Source organism: Gallinula chloropus, assembly GCF_964237585.1.
Source record: "Gallinula chloropus genome assembly, chromosome: 29".
Classification (NCBI taxonomy): domain Eukaryota; kingdom Metazoa; phylum Chordata; class Aves; order Gruiformes; family Rallidae; genus Gallinula; species Gallinula chloropus.
The window spans coordinates 464,730-478,121 of NC_140114.1; the positions used below are offsets into that span (position 1 = coordinate 464,730).

The 13,392-nt window shown below is 68.3% G+C and overlaps 1 protein-coding gene across 2 annotated transcripts; it reads right to left on the bottom strand.

Annotated features, from left to right (window-relative positions):
- Positions 1-1,282: 1,282 nt before the first annotated feature.
- Positions 1,283-10,818, bottom strand: PEAR1 (platelet endothelial aggregation receptor 1). Of its 2 annotated transcripts, XM_084276587.1 has the most exons (24): positions 10,789-10,818; positions 9,511-9,659; positions 9,098-9,201; positions 8,913-9,017; positions 8,473-8,573; positions 8,280-8,372; positions 7,502-7,748; positions 7,300-7,411; positions 7,083-7,219; positions 6,588-6,800; positions 6,141-6,315; positions 5,683-5,803; positions 5,433-5,596; positions 5,238-5,340; positions 4,999-5,145; positions 4,729-4,857; positions 4,512-4,640; positions 3,797-3,925; positions 3,488-3,703; positions 3,310-3,416; positions 2,552-2,663; positions 2,318-2,377; positions 1,646-1,834; positions 1,283-1,558 (listed from the first exon to the last, which is right to left on the bottom strand). In XM_084276587.1, exons 3-24 carry the CDS (start codon positions 9,193-9,195, stop codon positions 1,407-1,409), a joined length of 3,039 nt encoding a protein of 1,012 aa, XP_084132713.1. In that variant the 5' UTR covers positions 9,196-9,201; positions 9,511-9,659; positions 10,789-10,818; the 3' UTR covers positions 1,283-1,406. The 2 variants fall into 2 exon arrangements, 1 of the variants encoding a protein (XP_084132713.1); XR_014617900.1 differs by lacking the exons at positions 1,283-1,558; positions 1,646-1,834 and having other exon boundaries at positions 2,351-2,377; positions 3,310-3,382.
- Between the last annotated feature and the right edge of the window lie 2,574 nt (positions 10,819-13,392).

Consider the following 13,392-nt stretch of genomic DNA (forward strand, 5'->3'; position numbering starts at 1 on the left):
GCCGCTGAACGGAGGAGACAGGGACACGGAGATGGGCCGCGGCGCGCTCGGTGCGTGCTCTGCGCCGCCATTCCTGCGGCGGGGAAGGCGGACTGGGAGCGCCTGGCCCTGGGTCTGGGGGGGGGGCTCTGGGGGCTCTGGCAGGGGTCTCTAAGGGGTCTCTGGGAGGGGTCTCTAAGGGGTCTCTATGGGCGCTCTCTATGGGGGTCTTTATGGGGGGGTGTCTAGAGGAAGGTCTCTATGGTGTGTCTCTATGGGGATCTCCATGGGGGTCCCTATGGGGATTTCTGTGGAGGGTCTCTACGAGGGGGTCTCTATGGGGGACGTCTCTATGGGAGGATCTCTATGGGGGTTCTATGGGGGGTTTTATGGGGGGTCTCTATGGGCGTTCTCTATGGGGGTCTTTATGGGGGGTGTCTATAGGAAGGTCTTTATGGGGGTCACTATGGTGTGTCTCTATGGGGGTCCCTATGGGGGTCTCTATGGGGATCTCTACCGGGGGGGGGTCTCTAAGGGGGTCCCTATGGGGGTCTCTACTGGGGGGGGTCTCTAAGGGGGTCTCTATGGGGGTCCCTATGGGGGATCTCTATGGGGGTCTCTAATGGGGAGGGTCTCTATGGGGGGGGTCCCTACAGGGGGGTTCTCTACAGCGGGGGGTCCCTATGCGATCCCCGTGCGTGTCTCCCCCGCACGCCCGACCCTGCGGCCTGCAGAGGCGGGGCCGGGCCGGGGCTCGACCGCGGCTGCGCGGGGCGGGCCCGGCCGGGGCGGGCCGAGGCCTCACTCGGGGCCGGCCCGGCCGGGCCGCCGCTGGTTCCAGCAGCGGGGAGGGAACTGGGGGGGAGCTGGGGGGGTGCTGGGACGCACTGGGGCCGTGAGCCCAACACTGGCCTTACTGGGCCCTTACTGGGCTGTTACTGGCCCTCACTGGACTGTTACTGGGCTGTTACTGGGCTGTCATTGCAGCATCACTGGCCTTTACCGGGCTGTTACTGGGCTGTTACTGGCCCTCACTGGACTGTTACTGGGCTGTTACTGGGCTGTCATTGCAGCATCACTGGCCTTTACTGGGCTGTTACTGGGCTGTCATTGCACCTTCACTGGGTCCTTACTGGGCTGTTACTGGGGTTGTCATCACACCATCACTGGCCCTGACTGGGCCATTCTTAGTCCCGTTACTGGGCCCACCGCAGAGCTGGGCAGGGTCCCAGCAAGCCCCCCGCCCCGGTCCCCCGGCGCAGCCCCCCCCCCAAACACCGCAGACAACCGGTTCACAGCGCACCGACCCCTTTAATCCACCACCCACACCCCCCCGGAGAGGAGGAGGAGAAGGGGGACGAAGCACACACAGGGCCAGGCCCATGGCACCCCGGACCCCCCCGTCCCCTCCTGGGGGGTCGCATCCCTCAGCGGTCCTTCCTGCGCGGCGGCGGGGACGGCGGGTAGTGGTGTGCTGGCGGCACGTCGTAGTGGCTGGGGATGTGGCTGTTCTTGGGGGAGTCGTAATGGCTGGGGGTGGCTGCGGGCAGGACACCTTCAGCCCCCCCGGGGCACCTCTCTGAAGGGACAAAGGGGTGTTGAAAGGGGCTGTGTCCCCCCCATGAGTCCAGCCAGGGCACCCCAACACCCCCCAGCCCAGCTGTACCCTCCTGGGACGGCTCCTCGAGCAGCCCGATCTCGGCGTAGGACGTCTCACGCCGGACGGGGGATTTCATCTCCATGTAGCTGCCCTCAGGGGTCTTCCCAGTTGGGGGGGGCAGGTCCTTGATGGTGGCGTAGGGGTTCTCGCTGGCCAGGGAGCTGGCGCTGGCCCCCAGGCCCTCGGTGGGGTGCGCTGGGGGAGGAGGAGTCAGGGGGTGCCCAAGGCAGGTGCACAGGGGAGAGGGAGGGAGCAGCCTCGTCTGGCTGTGACCCCGGCATGGCCCAGCCCCAGCCCTTCCCTATGCCAGCCCTGTGTCTTTCCAACCCATCCCCATCCCATCCCATCCCCATTCCCATCCCCATCCCATCCCCATCCCAATCCCATCCACACCCCAATCCCATCCCCATCCCATCCTCATCCCCATCCCCATCCTTCCTCATCCCCACCCCAATCCCATCCCCATCCCATCCTCATCCCCATCCCTCCCCATCCCCACCCCAATCCCATCCCCAATCCCATCCTCATCCCCATCCCATCCCCTCCCCATCCAGTCCCATCCCATCCCATCCCCATCCCCATCCCCATCCTCATCCTCATCCTGTCCCATCCCATCCCCATCCCCTCCCCTCCCCTCCCTTCCATCCCACCCCACCTCACCCCCCCATCTCCCCCCACCTTTCCCGTCGTACGTCCCCAGGCTGCAGGTGTAGCTGTAGCTCCGGTCCAGCTGCCCCCCTGCAAGGGGCAGGTTTGGGGTCCCCCCAGCTCCATCACCCCCCAGCAGGGTGGTGCTGCACCCATCCCTCCCCAACCCCTTCCTGGTGGATCCAGAGTGGGGATTCAGGGACCCACCCCACTCTGACCAAGGTCCCCACTGTCTCCGTGGGAGCCACCCCCCACCCCCCTTACCCCTGGGGCCCAGGCTGGGTGCCCCGTGGTGCTTCCAGTCGGGGGGCAGCGTGGCGTTGCCTTCGGGGCCGCAGGGTCTCTCTGTGCTGGGGAACAGCTGGGTGCCGGCTACCTGGAACCCGAACAGGACAGGGGTTGGCTGCGAGCTTCCTGCAGCAGTGCCGCGCCACGCCACGCCGTGCCGCACCGAGGAACCCCATGGGGCACTGAGGGACACCACGGTGCACCAGGAACCCCGTGGCACACCAAGGAACACCGGGGTGCACCCAGGAACCCCGTGGCACACCAAGGAACACCGGGGTGCACCCAGGAACCCCATGGCACACCAAGGAACCCCACGGTGCACCCAGGAACCCCATGGCACACCAAGGAACCCCACGGTGCACCCAGGAACCCCGTGGCACACCAAGGAACACCATGGTGCACCCAGGAACCCCGTGGCACACCAAGGAACCCCGGGGTGCACCCAGGAACCCCATGGCACACCAAGGAACCCCACGGTGCACCCAGGAACCCCACGATGCACCGAGGAACCCCATGGCACAGCGAGGAACCCCGTGGTGCACCAAAGAACCCCGTGGTGCACTCAGGAACCCTGTGGCACACCAAGGAACCCTGTGATGGACCGAGGAACCCCACGATGCACCGAGGAACCCCGTGATGCTCCGAGGAGCACTGCAGCACACCGTGCAGTGCCATGGTGCACCGTGCAGGGCACCAGGGCTCACCGTGCCACACCGTGCCACGCGGCGCTGTACCTTGAGGGAGCTGGCTCTGTCCTGGAAGGCGGGACTGGGCGCCGGCAGCGTGCACTGGGACAGCGTGTGGTAGCTGGGGTTGGAGTAGTAGTGGCTGGGTGGCACATCTGTGGGGACGGGCATCAGCCTGGTGCTGGGGCCACCGGTGCTGGGGCCACATCCAGGGCACTGGCCTCACCTGGTACCATGTAGTCAGAGGTGTCCATCTGTCCTGCCGTGTAGGCCACGGCCAGGTGCCGGCTCTCCTTTCCCTTCTGCCGGTGGCGGTAGCACAGGGCCACGGCCACCACGGCCACCAGCACGGCCACCAAGGCCACCAGGCTGAGCACCAGCCCCAGGGAGCTGTAGGCTGCCGGGGGGGCTGGCACGATGGTGTAGGGATCCTCAGGGGTCCCTATGGGGTGGGGGGGGTGTGGGGGGGGCAGAGTCCTTAGTGGGGAGGGGCAGGGACCCCAGCGAGCCCCCCCCACCCTCTCTGCTCACTTACCGGCCTCGCAGTGGGGCCCGATCCTGCCTGGGGGACAAGGGCAGGTGCCACTGGCGGGGTGGCAGGTGGCGTTGTGGGGGCAGCGGCAGAGCTGGTCACACTGGGCCCCGAAGGTCCCAGGGGGGCAGGCTGGGGACACAGGGCATGGGGCAGCCGGGGCCAGACAGCCTGGGACTGTGTGGCTCCGCACAGGGACCACACCACTCCGTACTGAGACCAGACAGCCCCGTTCTGGGACCACATAGTTCCATACAAGGACCATACAGCCCCGTACTGGGACCATACAGCCTCATCCTGGGACCACACAGCTCCTTATGGGGACTATATAGCCCCTACTGGGACCATACAGCCCCATACTGGGACCATACAGCCCCACACTGGGACCACATAGATCCATACGGGGACCATACAGCTGGGGAACATGCATCATACTGGTACTATATAGCCCCATACTGGAACCATACAGCTCCATACTGGGACCATATATCCTCATACTGGGACTATATAGCCCCATACTGGAACCGTACAGCCCCATACTGGGTGCACACAGCCCCATACTGGGAGCACCCTGCTCCATAGTGGGCCAGTACCCAGGAGGGCACTGGGCAGGGGTATTACCCACGTGGCCTGGGGCAGTTCTCTGCCTCACCCCCCCAGAAGCCCCAGGCTGGAGCTGGGGGGGTGCAGCCCGTCAGGTTTGGGGGGTGGGGGGTACCTTCTCCACAGAGCGGCCCCGTCCAGCCAGCCGGGCAGTGGCAGGTCCCCTCGCTGGGGTGACACGTCCCCCCGTGCTGGCACAGGCAGGGCTGGGCGCAGGCATCCCCCCAGAAACCAGGGGTGCAGGCTGGAGGAGGGAGAAACAGGGGGGTAAGGGGGAAAAAGGGGTGTGGGGGGAAGAGCCAGATGGGGTTTGGGGTGTCCCCCCCACTCACGCTGGGCGCAGCGGGGCCCTCGCCGTCCCGGGGCGCAGAGACAGGAGCCGTTGACGGGGTGACAGGAGGAGCCGTCGGCGCAGGAGCAGCTCAGCGAGCAGCGTTTGCCATAGCGGCCGGCTGGGCAGGCTGGGGTGTGATGAAGTGTGGCCGGTCTCAGCCCGGAGGGGGGTTGGGAGCAGCCCACAGTTTTTTAGGGCAGGGGGTTGGTTTTGTTTGGGTTTGAGGGTGGGTTTTTGGGGGTGGGTGGGAGGGGTGTGAAGGACTCACAGCGCTGGCAGGTGGGCCCACGGTAGCCCGGGGTGCAGGTGCAGGACCCATCCTGGGGTGAGCACAGGGCCCCGTTGCGGCAGGCGCACGGCGAGGCGCAGCCCCGGCCCCAGAAGCCGTGGGGGCAGCTCTGCTTGCACTGCGGCCCTGCGAGGAGGAGGAGGAGGAGGGATGAAGGCCGAGGGGGGGGGGTCAGCAGGTTGCCTTCCCCCCTTTCCCCCCCCCAGGGCCCCTCTCACCTTCCCAGCCGGGCAGGCAGAGGCATCGTCCGGTGACGGGCTCGCAGCCCTCGGCGTGGGCGCAGTCGCACCTCTGCCTGCAGCCCCCCCCGAACGTCCCGTTCTGGGGGACGGGGTGGGGGTGCTGGCGTCAGCCCCAGGGCCGGATGCACCCACCCCCGGCACAGGCAGCACCCCGAGCTCAGCCCCACTCACCGGGCAGGGCTGGTGGCAGCGGGGACCCCGCCAGCCCGGGGGGCAGCTGCACGTCCCGCTTTGGGGGTCACAGGGGGCCCCCTGGGCGCAGTCACAGCTCCGGTTGCAGCCGGGACCCCAAGTGCCAGCGGGACACGGCACCGAGCAGTCGGGTCCGTGCCAGCCTGTGGGATGGGGGGGGCGATGGGATGGGGTACAGGGGGGGTGGGGGACACAGGGGGATCCCCCCCACTCCTCGGGGGTCACCCACCTTCCTTGCAGAGGCAGGAGCCGTCGAGGGGGGAGCAGGCGAGGGCGTGCTGGCAGGAGCAGCGCCCCGAGCAGTTGGTGCCGAAGGTCTCGGGGGGGCACAGGGAGGAGCAGTGCTCGTCCTGGGGGGGGGATGTGGGGGGGAGGGCCGGGGGGGAGTGGGGTGCGCACACACAAAGACTTCAGGACAGTCGGGACCCTCACCCAGGGTGGGGGAAAGGACCCAGAAGCCTGGGGAGATGCCCCCCCCCTCCCGAGAGAGAGGGGGTGACCCCACACCCCACGGAACCCCAGGCTGCCCCCCGAGGGATGCCCACACACCCATCACCCCCCCTCCCCACCTCCAAGGGACCAGCAAAGTCCCCCCAGAGATAAAGGCAGCCCTGCCCCCCAGCCCCCCATCCTCCTCCCAGGACCACCCAGTCCCCCCCCCCCAATGCTCCCCCTGTGTCCCTTCACCGTGTAGCCGGGGGGGCAGTGGCAGCGGCCGGTGGTCCCGTCGCAGACCCCCCCGTGGAGGCAGAGGCAGGTCTGCAGGCAGCCGGCCCCGAAAGCCCCGGGGGGGCAGCTCTCGTTGCAGTAGAGGCCGGTCCAGCCGGGGTGGCAGGTGCACTCCCCCAGCAATGGGTGGCAGCTGGGAGAGGGGAATCCAGTCAGCCCCCATACTGGGACCACTGGCTATACTGGGAAAGGGCTTTACAAATGGGAAGGGGGACACTGCAGACCGCACCCCCCCCCGCCCCAGCCTGGATGAGGTGGGACTCAGCCCAGCTGAGACCAGACACACTCATCTCACCCCATGAGGCCTGCTCACACAATGCTGGGGCAGGGAGGATGGGAGGGGGGTTTATCCCTGGGGTGAGGTTGCTGGGGGGGTGGGAGCGGGGCGGGGTGGGGGTGCTGTACCTCTGGCTGTGCTGGGGGTGGCAGAGGCAGCGGCTCTGGCAGCGCAGCCCGTAGAGGCCGGGCAGGCACTGCCGCTCCTGGCAGCGGCTGCCCTGGAAGCCGGCCTGGCACAGGCACCCCCCGTCCACGTGGAAGCACTGGCCCCCGTTGGCACAGTCGCAGCTCTCCTGGCAGTCCTGCCCGTACCGCCCCACCGGGCACCGCTCCTGGCACCTGCACGGGTTGGGGACACACACACACACCAAGGGGTGACACGGCCCCACCAGGAGCCAGCGCGGCTCCCAGACCCCCCCTCCCACCCCGTGCTGTGAGCTGAGGCCGTCCAGCTCGTTACATGTTGGGCCAGCCCTGCCTGTGCAGGCACCTGGCACTGGCACCCCCCCCCCCCCCCCCCATGTACCCTGCGCACCCCTCTGCGCCCCTGTGCCCCCTCCCACCCCCCTGTGCCACATCCCACACCCCTGTGCCCCCTCCCACCCCCCTGTCCCCCCTCACTGGTGTCCGGTGAAGCCGGGGGCACACTGGCACTGCCCCCCCCGGGGGTCACAGCTCCCCCCGTTGTGGCAGCGACACTCGCCCTGGCAGCCGGAGCCGAAGCGCCCGGGGGGACACGGCACGGAGCAGATCTCCCCCTGCGAAGGAGCGTTGGGGTTGGCAGGGGAAACTGAGGCACACGCTGCATTTCGGAAGGGGGGGGGTACATCCCACCTACCATCCATCCGTGGGGGCAGATGCAGACGCCGGTGGCGGGGTGGCAGATGCCCCCGTTCTGGCAGGGGCAGGGGGTGTCACAGGGTGTCCCCTCGGGGCAGGGCACCTCACAGCTGCGGGGAGGGGGGTGAGGGGTGAGCGGGACCCCTGCCTGGAGGGTGCTGGGGTGGGGGTGGGGGCAGAGGAAAGGGGCCCCTACTCACGAGGGGCCGGCCAGCCCCGGGGGGCAGAGGCAGGCGCCGGAGGAGGCGTTGCAGGGGGCACTGTGGTGGCAGGGGCAGGGCAGGCGGCAGCCCTGGCCGTAGGTGCCGGCTGGGCACGGCTGGTGACACGCGGGGTCGGCGAAGCCGGGGGGGCAGGAGCAGACCCCGCTCAGGGGGTCGCAGGGGGCCCCGTGGTGGCAGGCGCAGCGATGCTCACAGCTCGGCCCCCAGGACCACTGGTCACACTCTGCAGGGGGGGAACAGTGGTGCCTCCACACCCCTGGACACCCCCATCCCATCTCCATCCCATCCCCATCCCACCTCCATCACTATCCTATCCCTGTCCATCCCCATCCCACCCCCATGTGCATCCCATCTCCATCCCCATCCCATCCCATCCCCATTCCCATCCCCATCCCCATCCCCATCCCCATCCTCATCCCACCCCCAGCTGCATCCCATCCCCATCCCCATCCCCATCCCATCCCCATCCGCATCCCCATCCCATCCCCATCCCCATCCCATCCCCATCCCCATCCGCATCCCCATCCCATCCCCATCCCCATCCCCATCCCATCCCATCCCATCCCCATCCCCATCCCCATCCCCATCCCATCCCATCCCCATCCCCATCCCCATCCCCATCCCCATCCCCATCCCATCCCCATCCCCATCCCCATCCCATCCCCATCCCCATCCCCATCCCATCCCCCTCCATCCCCACCCACATCCTCATCCCTTCCCCATCCCATCCCACCCCACCCCTGGCCCCGCTCACGGCTGGAGCAGTCGGCCCCGCGCCAGCCCGGCTCGCACTGGCAGAGATCCGGAGCCACGCAGCGCCCGTGGACACACTCCTGGGTGCAGCGCGCTGCGGGACACGGACCGGGGGGTGTGGGGGGTGTGGGGGGTGTAGCCGAGCCAGGGTCCGGCCTGGGGGTCACCCCGCTCCCCCCGCTCGCCCCACTCACGGACGCAGACGTCGCGGCTCTCGTAGTAGCCCTGGCAGCACTGGTAGCGCCGGCGGTAGTCGGTCCGGACGGCTTGGCGGTACTCGGTGCGGTACAGCACCCTGCCCCGCCCCGTCAGGATGGGGACAGACCCCCCGAGCCCCCCAAACACCCTGTGCCCCGTCAGGATGGGGACAGACCCCCCGAGCCCCCCAAACACCCTGCACCCCGCCCCGCCCCGTCAGGATGGGGACAGACCCCCCCCCGAACCTCCCCAACCACCCTGTGTCCCAACCCATCAGGATGGGGACAGACCCCCCCAAGCCCCCTCCCACCCTTCACCCCACTGTCAAGATGGAGACAGACCCCCCACCACCACCCTGCGCCCCACACTGTCAAGATGCGGACACCCCCCCCCCCGCACCCCCCACCCCATCCTCAGGGGGGTTTGGGGCTCCCACCTGTGCTGCAGACAGGGCAGGGGGGATCCCGGCCCCCCGGGACAGGGCTCGGCCGAGGACACGAGGTGGGGTTTGGTGTAGGATTCCTTCACCGCCGCCGCGAAGCTGCCGGAGGAGGAGAGGGGCCCCATCACCAATCCCATCCCCCCCCGCCAATTTCCCACCCCCCCCTCCCCAGTCCCTACCTCTCCCAGTAGCTGCAGACATTGGGGTCACTGGGGCGGAGGGCAGGCAGGAGCCAGGCCTGTGTCACCAGCACCAGCACCGGGGCCCACAGCACCATCCTGCGCTGGGACAACCACAGCTTCACCTCAGGCCTCACCCCGCTCAGCCCAGGCTCCCGAGCAGGATGCAGCCTCCCCTGGGGGGGCTTGGGGGGCGGGGGGGGGCTGACTTTACATTCCTCCGTGCGTAGGAACAGCCCTGCCCACCGCTCCCCCTGCGCCCAGGGGAAACTGAGGCAGGGCAGCTCAGCGTGCTGGGAGGCCCCACGCGTCCCCAGGGCCGCATCCCGGCATCGCCGCCCCCTCTGCCGCACCCCATCCTGGTGTGGGATGGTGCCGAGAGGGACCTGGGGTGGGGGGGTTGGGGGGTGTACCTGGGGTGCTGCTCGGCACGGCGCCGTGTGGCCCCAGTTCACCCAGTTCCCTGCTTATTCCCAGTGGCTTCTCCTGGCTCCTTCGGCCTGTTGCTCAACCCGCCGAGGGTCCGGCTTGGCCGGGGGCGGCATCTGGGATCACCGCCAGCCTGGAGGCCGCAGAGAGGGGGGTGCAAACAGCAAACACACCCCTTTCCCCCCCCCTCCAACCCCCCTGCCCCCAGTGCCGTGTTTACTGGGTTTTAGGCTGAGCCCCCGTGAGCCAGGGGAGGAAACAGAGGTTTCCTGGCCGGCACAGCTGGATTCACGGGCGCTTCCGCGCTGTTCCATGGGACACCCCGAAGGTGTCACCCCCCCAGTCCATCCTTCCCCCCTTCCTGGGGTCCCTGGTGGAGTTTGGGGCCCAATAAGGGAGCGGAGGGAAGGAGCCAGCCTCCCCCCCACCCCCCACCCCTCTGCCTTGGCCTGGAGCGTCCAGGTTTTGGTGGAAGAAGCGATCAGTGGGAATTCAGCGCTCTTTCCCAGGGATCCTGCCCTCCCCTGAACCCTCCGGGGGTGGGGGGCAGAGCCAGGGGTCACACCACCCCCTTCACAGCCCTCCCCTGCTCCCAGCCCCATCCCCTGCCCCAGCAATGGGTGGGGGGCACGAGGGGGGGTCCCAGCGCCACCAAAACACACCAGTGGGTTGTGTCTGGGGGGGGCTTGCCACGGGGAAGAGCTCCCCCCCCCCCCCCAAATTGCCATAGAGACAAGAGAGACCCCTCAAAGAGCCCCTGTGGGCCTCCAAAGCGGAACGGGGAGCACCCCCCAGGGCACAGAATGGGGGGGACACACCCCAAGGGGGGGGACACGGTGCTGTCCCCCCCCCAGGAGCCTCTATCTCTGCCCCGGCGCTTCCTCCGCCGCAGCCCCGGGGGTGACGCGTTTCCTCCTGGGGCTCTGAACCCGCAGGGCTGGGGCTGGGTGAGGGTGGGGGGGTCTGGGAGGGGTTAAGGGTGAAGGTCAGGGGCAGGGTCAGCAGTTGGGGTCACCCCGAACCGTCCCATCACCACCCCACACCCCACACCCCACACCCCACCCCCCCCCCAACCCCATCCCCTCACCTCGGCTACGGGCACCCCCCGATGTCCCCAGGCCCCCGCCGGGCACCGTCCCCCCCGCACCCCCCCCGCCTCAGCAGGACGCAGCGCCCAAACCACCCCCCGACTCCCCTCCCCACCCCGACCCCAGGACCGGGGGTGTCCCCGGACGCCCCGGGACGCGGCGGTGCCGACTCACCCGCGCGGGGCCGGGGGGGCTCGGCCGGCTGGGCTGCGCCGCGCGGCCGTCGGAAGGGGCGGGAGGGCCGGAGCTCAGGAAGTTCGGACACGGAGACGGCTACGGGAAAGGGAAAAAAATAAACACCCTCCGGCTGCGGGCTGGGCTGCGGGGGGGGATTCACACCCCGTCGTAGCTCTGGCCAGAAACCAGCCCGGGCCGGGCCGACAGCAGCACCCGGGCTGCTCGCCCGCGGAGCTTGGGGGGGGGGGGGCGGCCCAGCCCTGAGCGCCCCGCGGGGACCTGTCACCCCCTGTCCGGTGAGGTGGCGGAGGGACCGGGGGTCCCCACCCGGTGCTGGCACCCAGGGGTGCAGCCCTTGACCTGGGGCGTCCCGTGGGGCTGGTGTGAGTGGGGTGGGACCCCCAGGGTGAGGGGCTGCTGCCCGCTGTGGGGAGATGGGGGGGGGGGTTCCTTGGGCTTTGCAGGAGCAGCTGGTGGCAGCGCCGAGCGCTGCGTGGGCCTGGTGCCTGGCACCCTGGGGACGGCATCCCGGCATCCGGGCACACGTCATCCAGGGATACATCAGCCCTGCATCACTGGAACACACCAGCGCTGCTTCCTGACAGCCCTGCATCCCAGGAGCACGCCAGCCCTGCTTCCTGACAGCCCTGCATCCCAGGAACACACCATCCCTGCATCCCTGCATCCCAGGAGCACGCCAGCCCTGCACCATGGCATCCAGACACATGCCATCCCTGCATACCTGCATCCCAGGAACACACCATCCCTGCATCCCTGCATCCCAGGAGCACGCCAGCCCTGCACCATGGCATCCAGACACACGCCATCCCTGCATCCCTGAATCCCAGGAACATGCCATCCCTGTACTGTGGCATCTGGACACACACTATCCCTGCATCCCAGGAACACACCATCCCTGCATCCCAGGAACATGCCATCCCTGCATCCCTGCATCCCAACATCCCACCATCCCTGCATCCCAGGAACACACCATCCCTGCATCCCAGGAACACGCCATCCCGATGTCCCTGCATCCTGACAGCCCGGCACACGCTGTCCCCACGGCCAGGACACACGTCATCCCTGCATTCCAGGAACACACCATCCCTGCATCCCTGCATCCCAACATCCCTGCATCCCAGGACACACGTCATCCCTGCATCCCAGGAACACGCCAGCCCTGCTGCTCGCCAGCTGAGACACAGACCATCCTGATGACACAGGCTCCCGGGATCATCATCCTGGATCCTGGGATCCCTGGCCCTGCATCCCACCCTCATCTGGGGATCCCCAGCCATGTGTCACCCCAACACCCTGGGATCCCCGTCTATCACCCTACATCCCAGGATCCTGGCTGTACCTCACCTCTCTATCCCGGGATCCCCAGCCATCACCCCTACATCCCAGGATCCCAAGACATCACCCCAACATCTCAGGATCCTGGCTGCATATCACCCCAACATCCTGGGATCCCAACAAATCATCCCTACATCCCATAATCCTGGCTGTACATCACCCCTTCATGCCGGGATCCCCAGCCATGCGTCCCCCCCTCCCCGTGCCCGGCTGCCCCCAGCTCCCAGCTCCCATCAGCTGCCCCAGCCCCTGTCAAGGCGCCGTTAATTGCCTCTCCTCGTTACAGTAATAGCTCTAATCACTCATAACGATTTTCACATCCCAAGGTGGCTCAGCTCCCCCCACAGCCCCCCCCACGGCCCCCCCAAGGGGCTCCATTAGGATCAAGCCCACCGGTAGCTGGGGGGGTCCAAAGCGACCCCGACCCCCCCTCTTCAGGGGCGCTTCCTGGAGCAGGGGTGGGGGGTGAGGCCATGGGGGCTGCGGGTACAGAGGGAGGGGGGTGGGGGGGTGTCAGGAGCCTGGGATCCAGGGTGGAAGTGACCCCCCCCCGCCCCTGATGCTCTCACATAATGTGTCCCCCGGGCAGGGGGGAGCGTGGCCTGGGGACACTTCAGCTGCGCCTCAGCACCACGGTGCTTTGAACCCCATCCTGCCCCCCACCCCTGAGACCCCCCCCGGTGCTGGAGGGGATGGGGACCCCCCCCTCCCACGTGCACTTAAGGCCAGCTGGGGGCCGTGTGGGGTCTGGCCAATGCTCAGCCCCCCCCAGCCAGGATGCAGCTGCGGCCCCAGCCCCGATGCCCCCCAGATTATCCCCCTCCCCCCGAGGAGATGAACCCCAAAAGCTACAAATGGGGACCTGGGGGGGAGGGGTGTGTCAATTTAGGGCCTTCTGGGGGTGGGACACCCCCCCTCCCTGCAGCCAGGGAGCAGACCCAGCCCTACCAGGGTCCAAACTGGCAGCGTCAGGGATCGGGGGGGTGGCTGAGCCCCCCGGATGGGACCCCCAGGACCACCAGCGGCTCTTTACAGCTGCAGGAAGCAGAATGGGGCCCAGGGACCCCCCCCCAGCCCCTCATTAACCCTCGTTAGCGGGGCCAGGCCGCGGTGCCGCTGGGGCGGGCGGCGATGCCAGGGAGCAGAGCCGTTAATTACCTCATTGCCAGAGTCCATTACCGCTCCCCCCGGAGCTGGGGAGATGGAGAAACAGGGGGTGGGGGGGGTTAAAAAATCAATCAAGCC

What these genes read in the sequence shown, in the direction of transcription:
- PEAR1 (XM_084276587.1), bottom strand. Translation starts at nt 9,195, where the DNA reads ATGGTGCTGTGGGCCCCGGTGCTGGTGCTGGTGACACAGGCCTGGCTC. An exon ending in ACTGCCCCCCCGGCTACACG is followed by an intron (nt 5,804 to 6,140) that starts GTGAAGGGACAC and finishes TCCCCCCCCCAG; the next exon opens with GACGAGCACTGCTCCTCCCT. An exon ending in CTCCTGCCTCTGCAAGGAAG is followed by an intron (nt 5,597 to 5,682) that starts GTGGGTGACCCC and finishes CCCATCCCACAG; the next exon opens with GCTGGCACGGACCCGACTGC.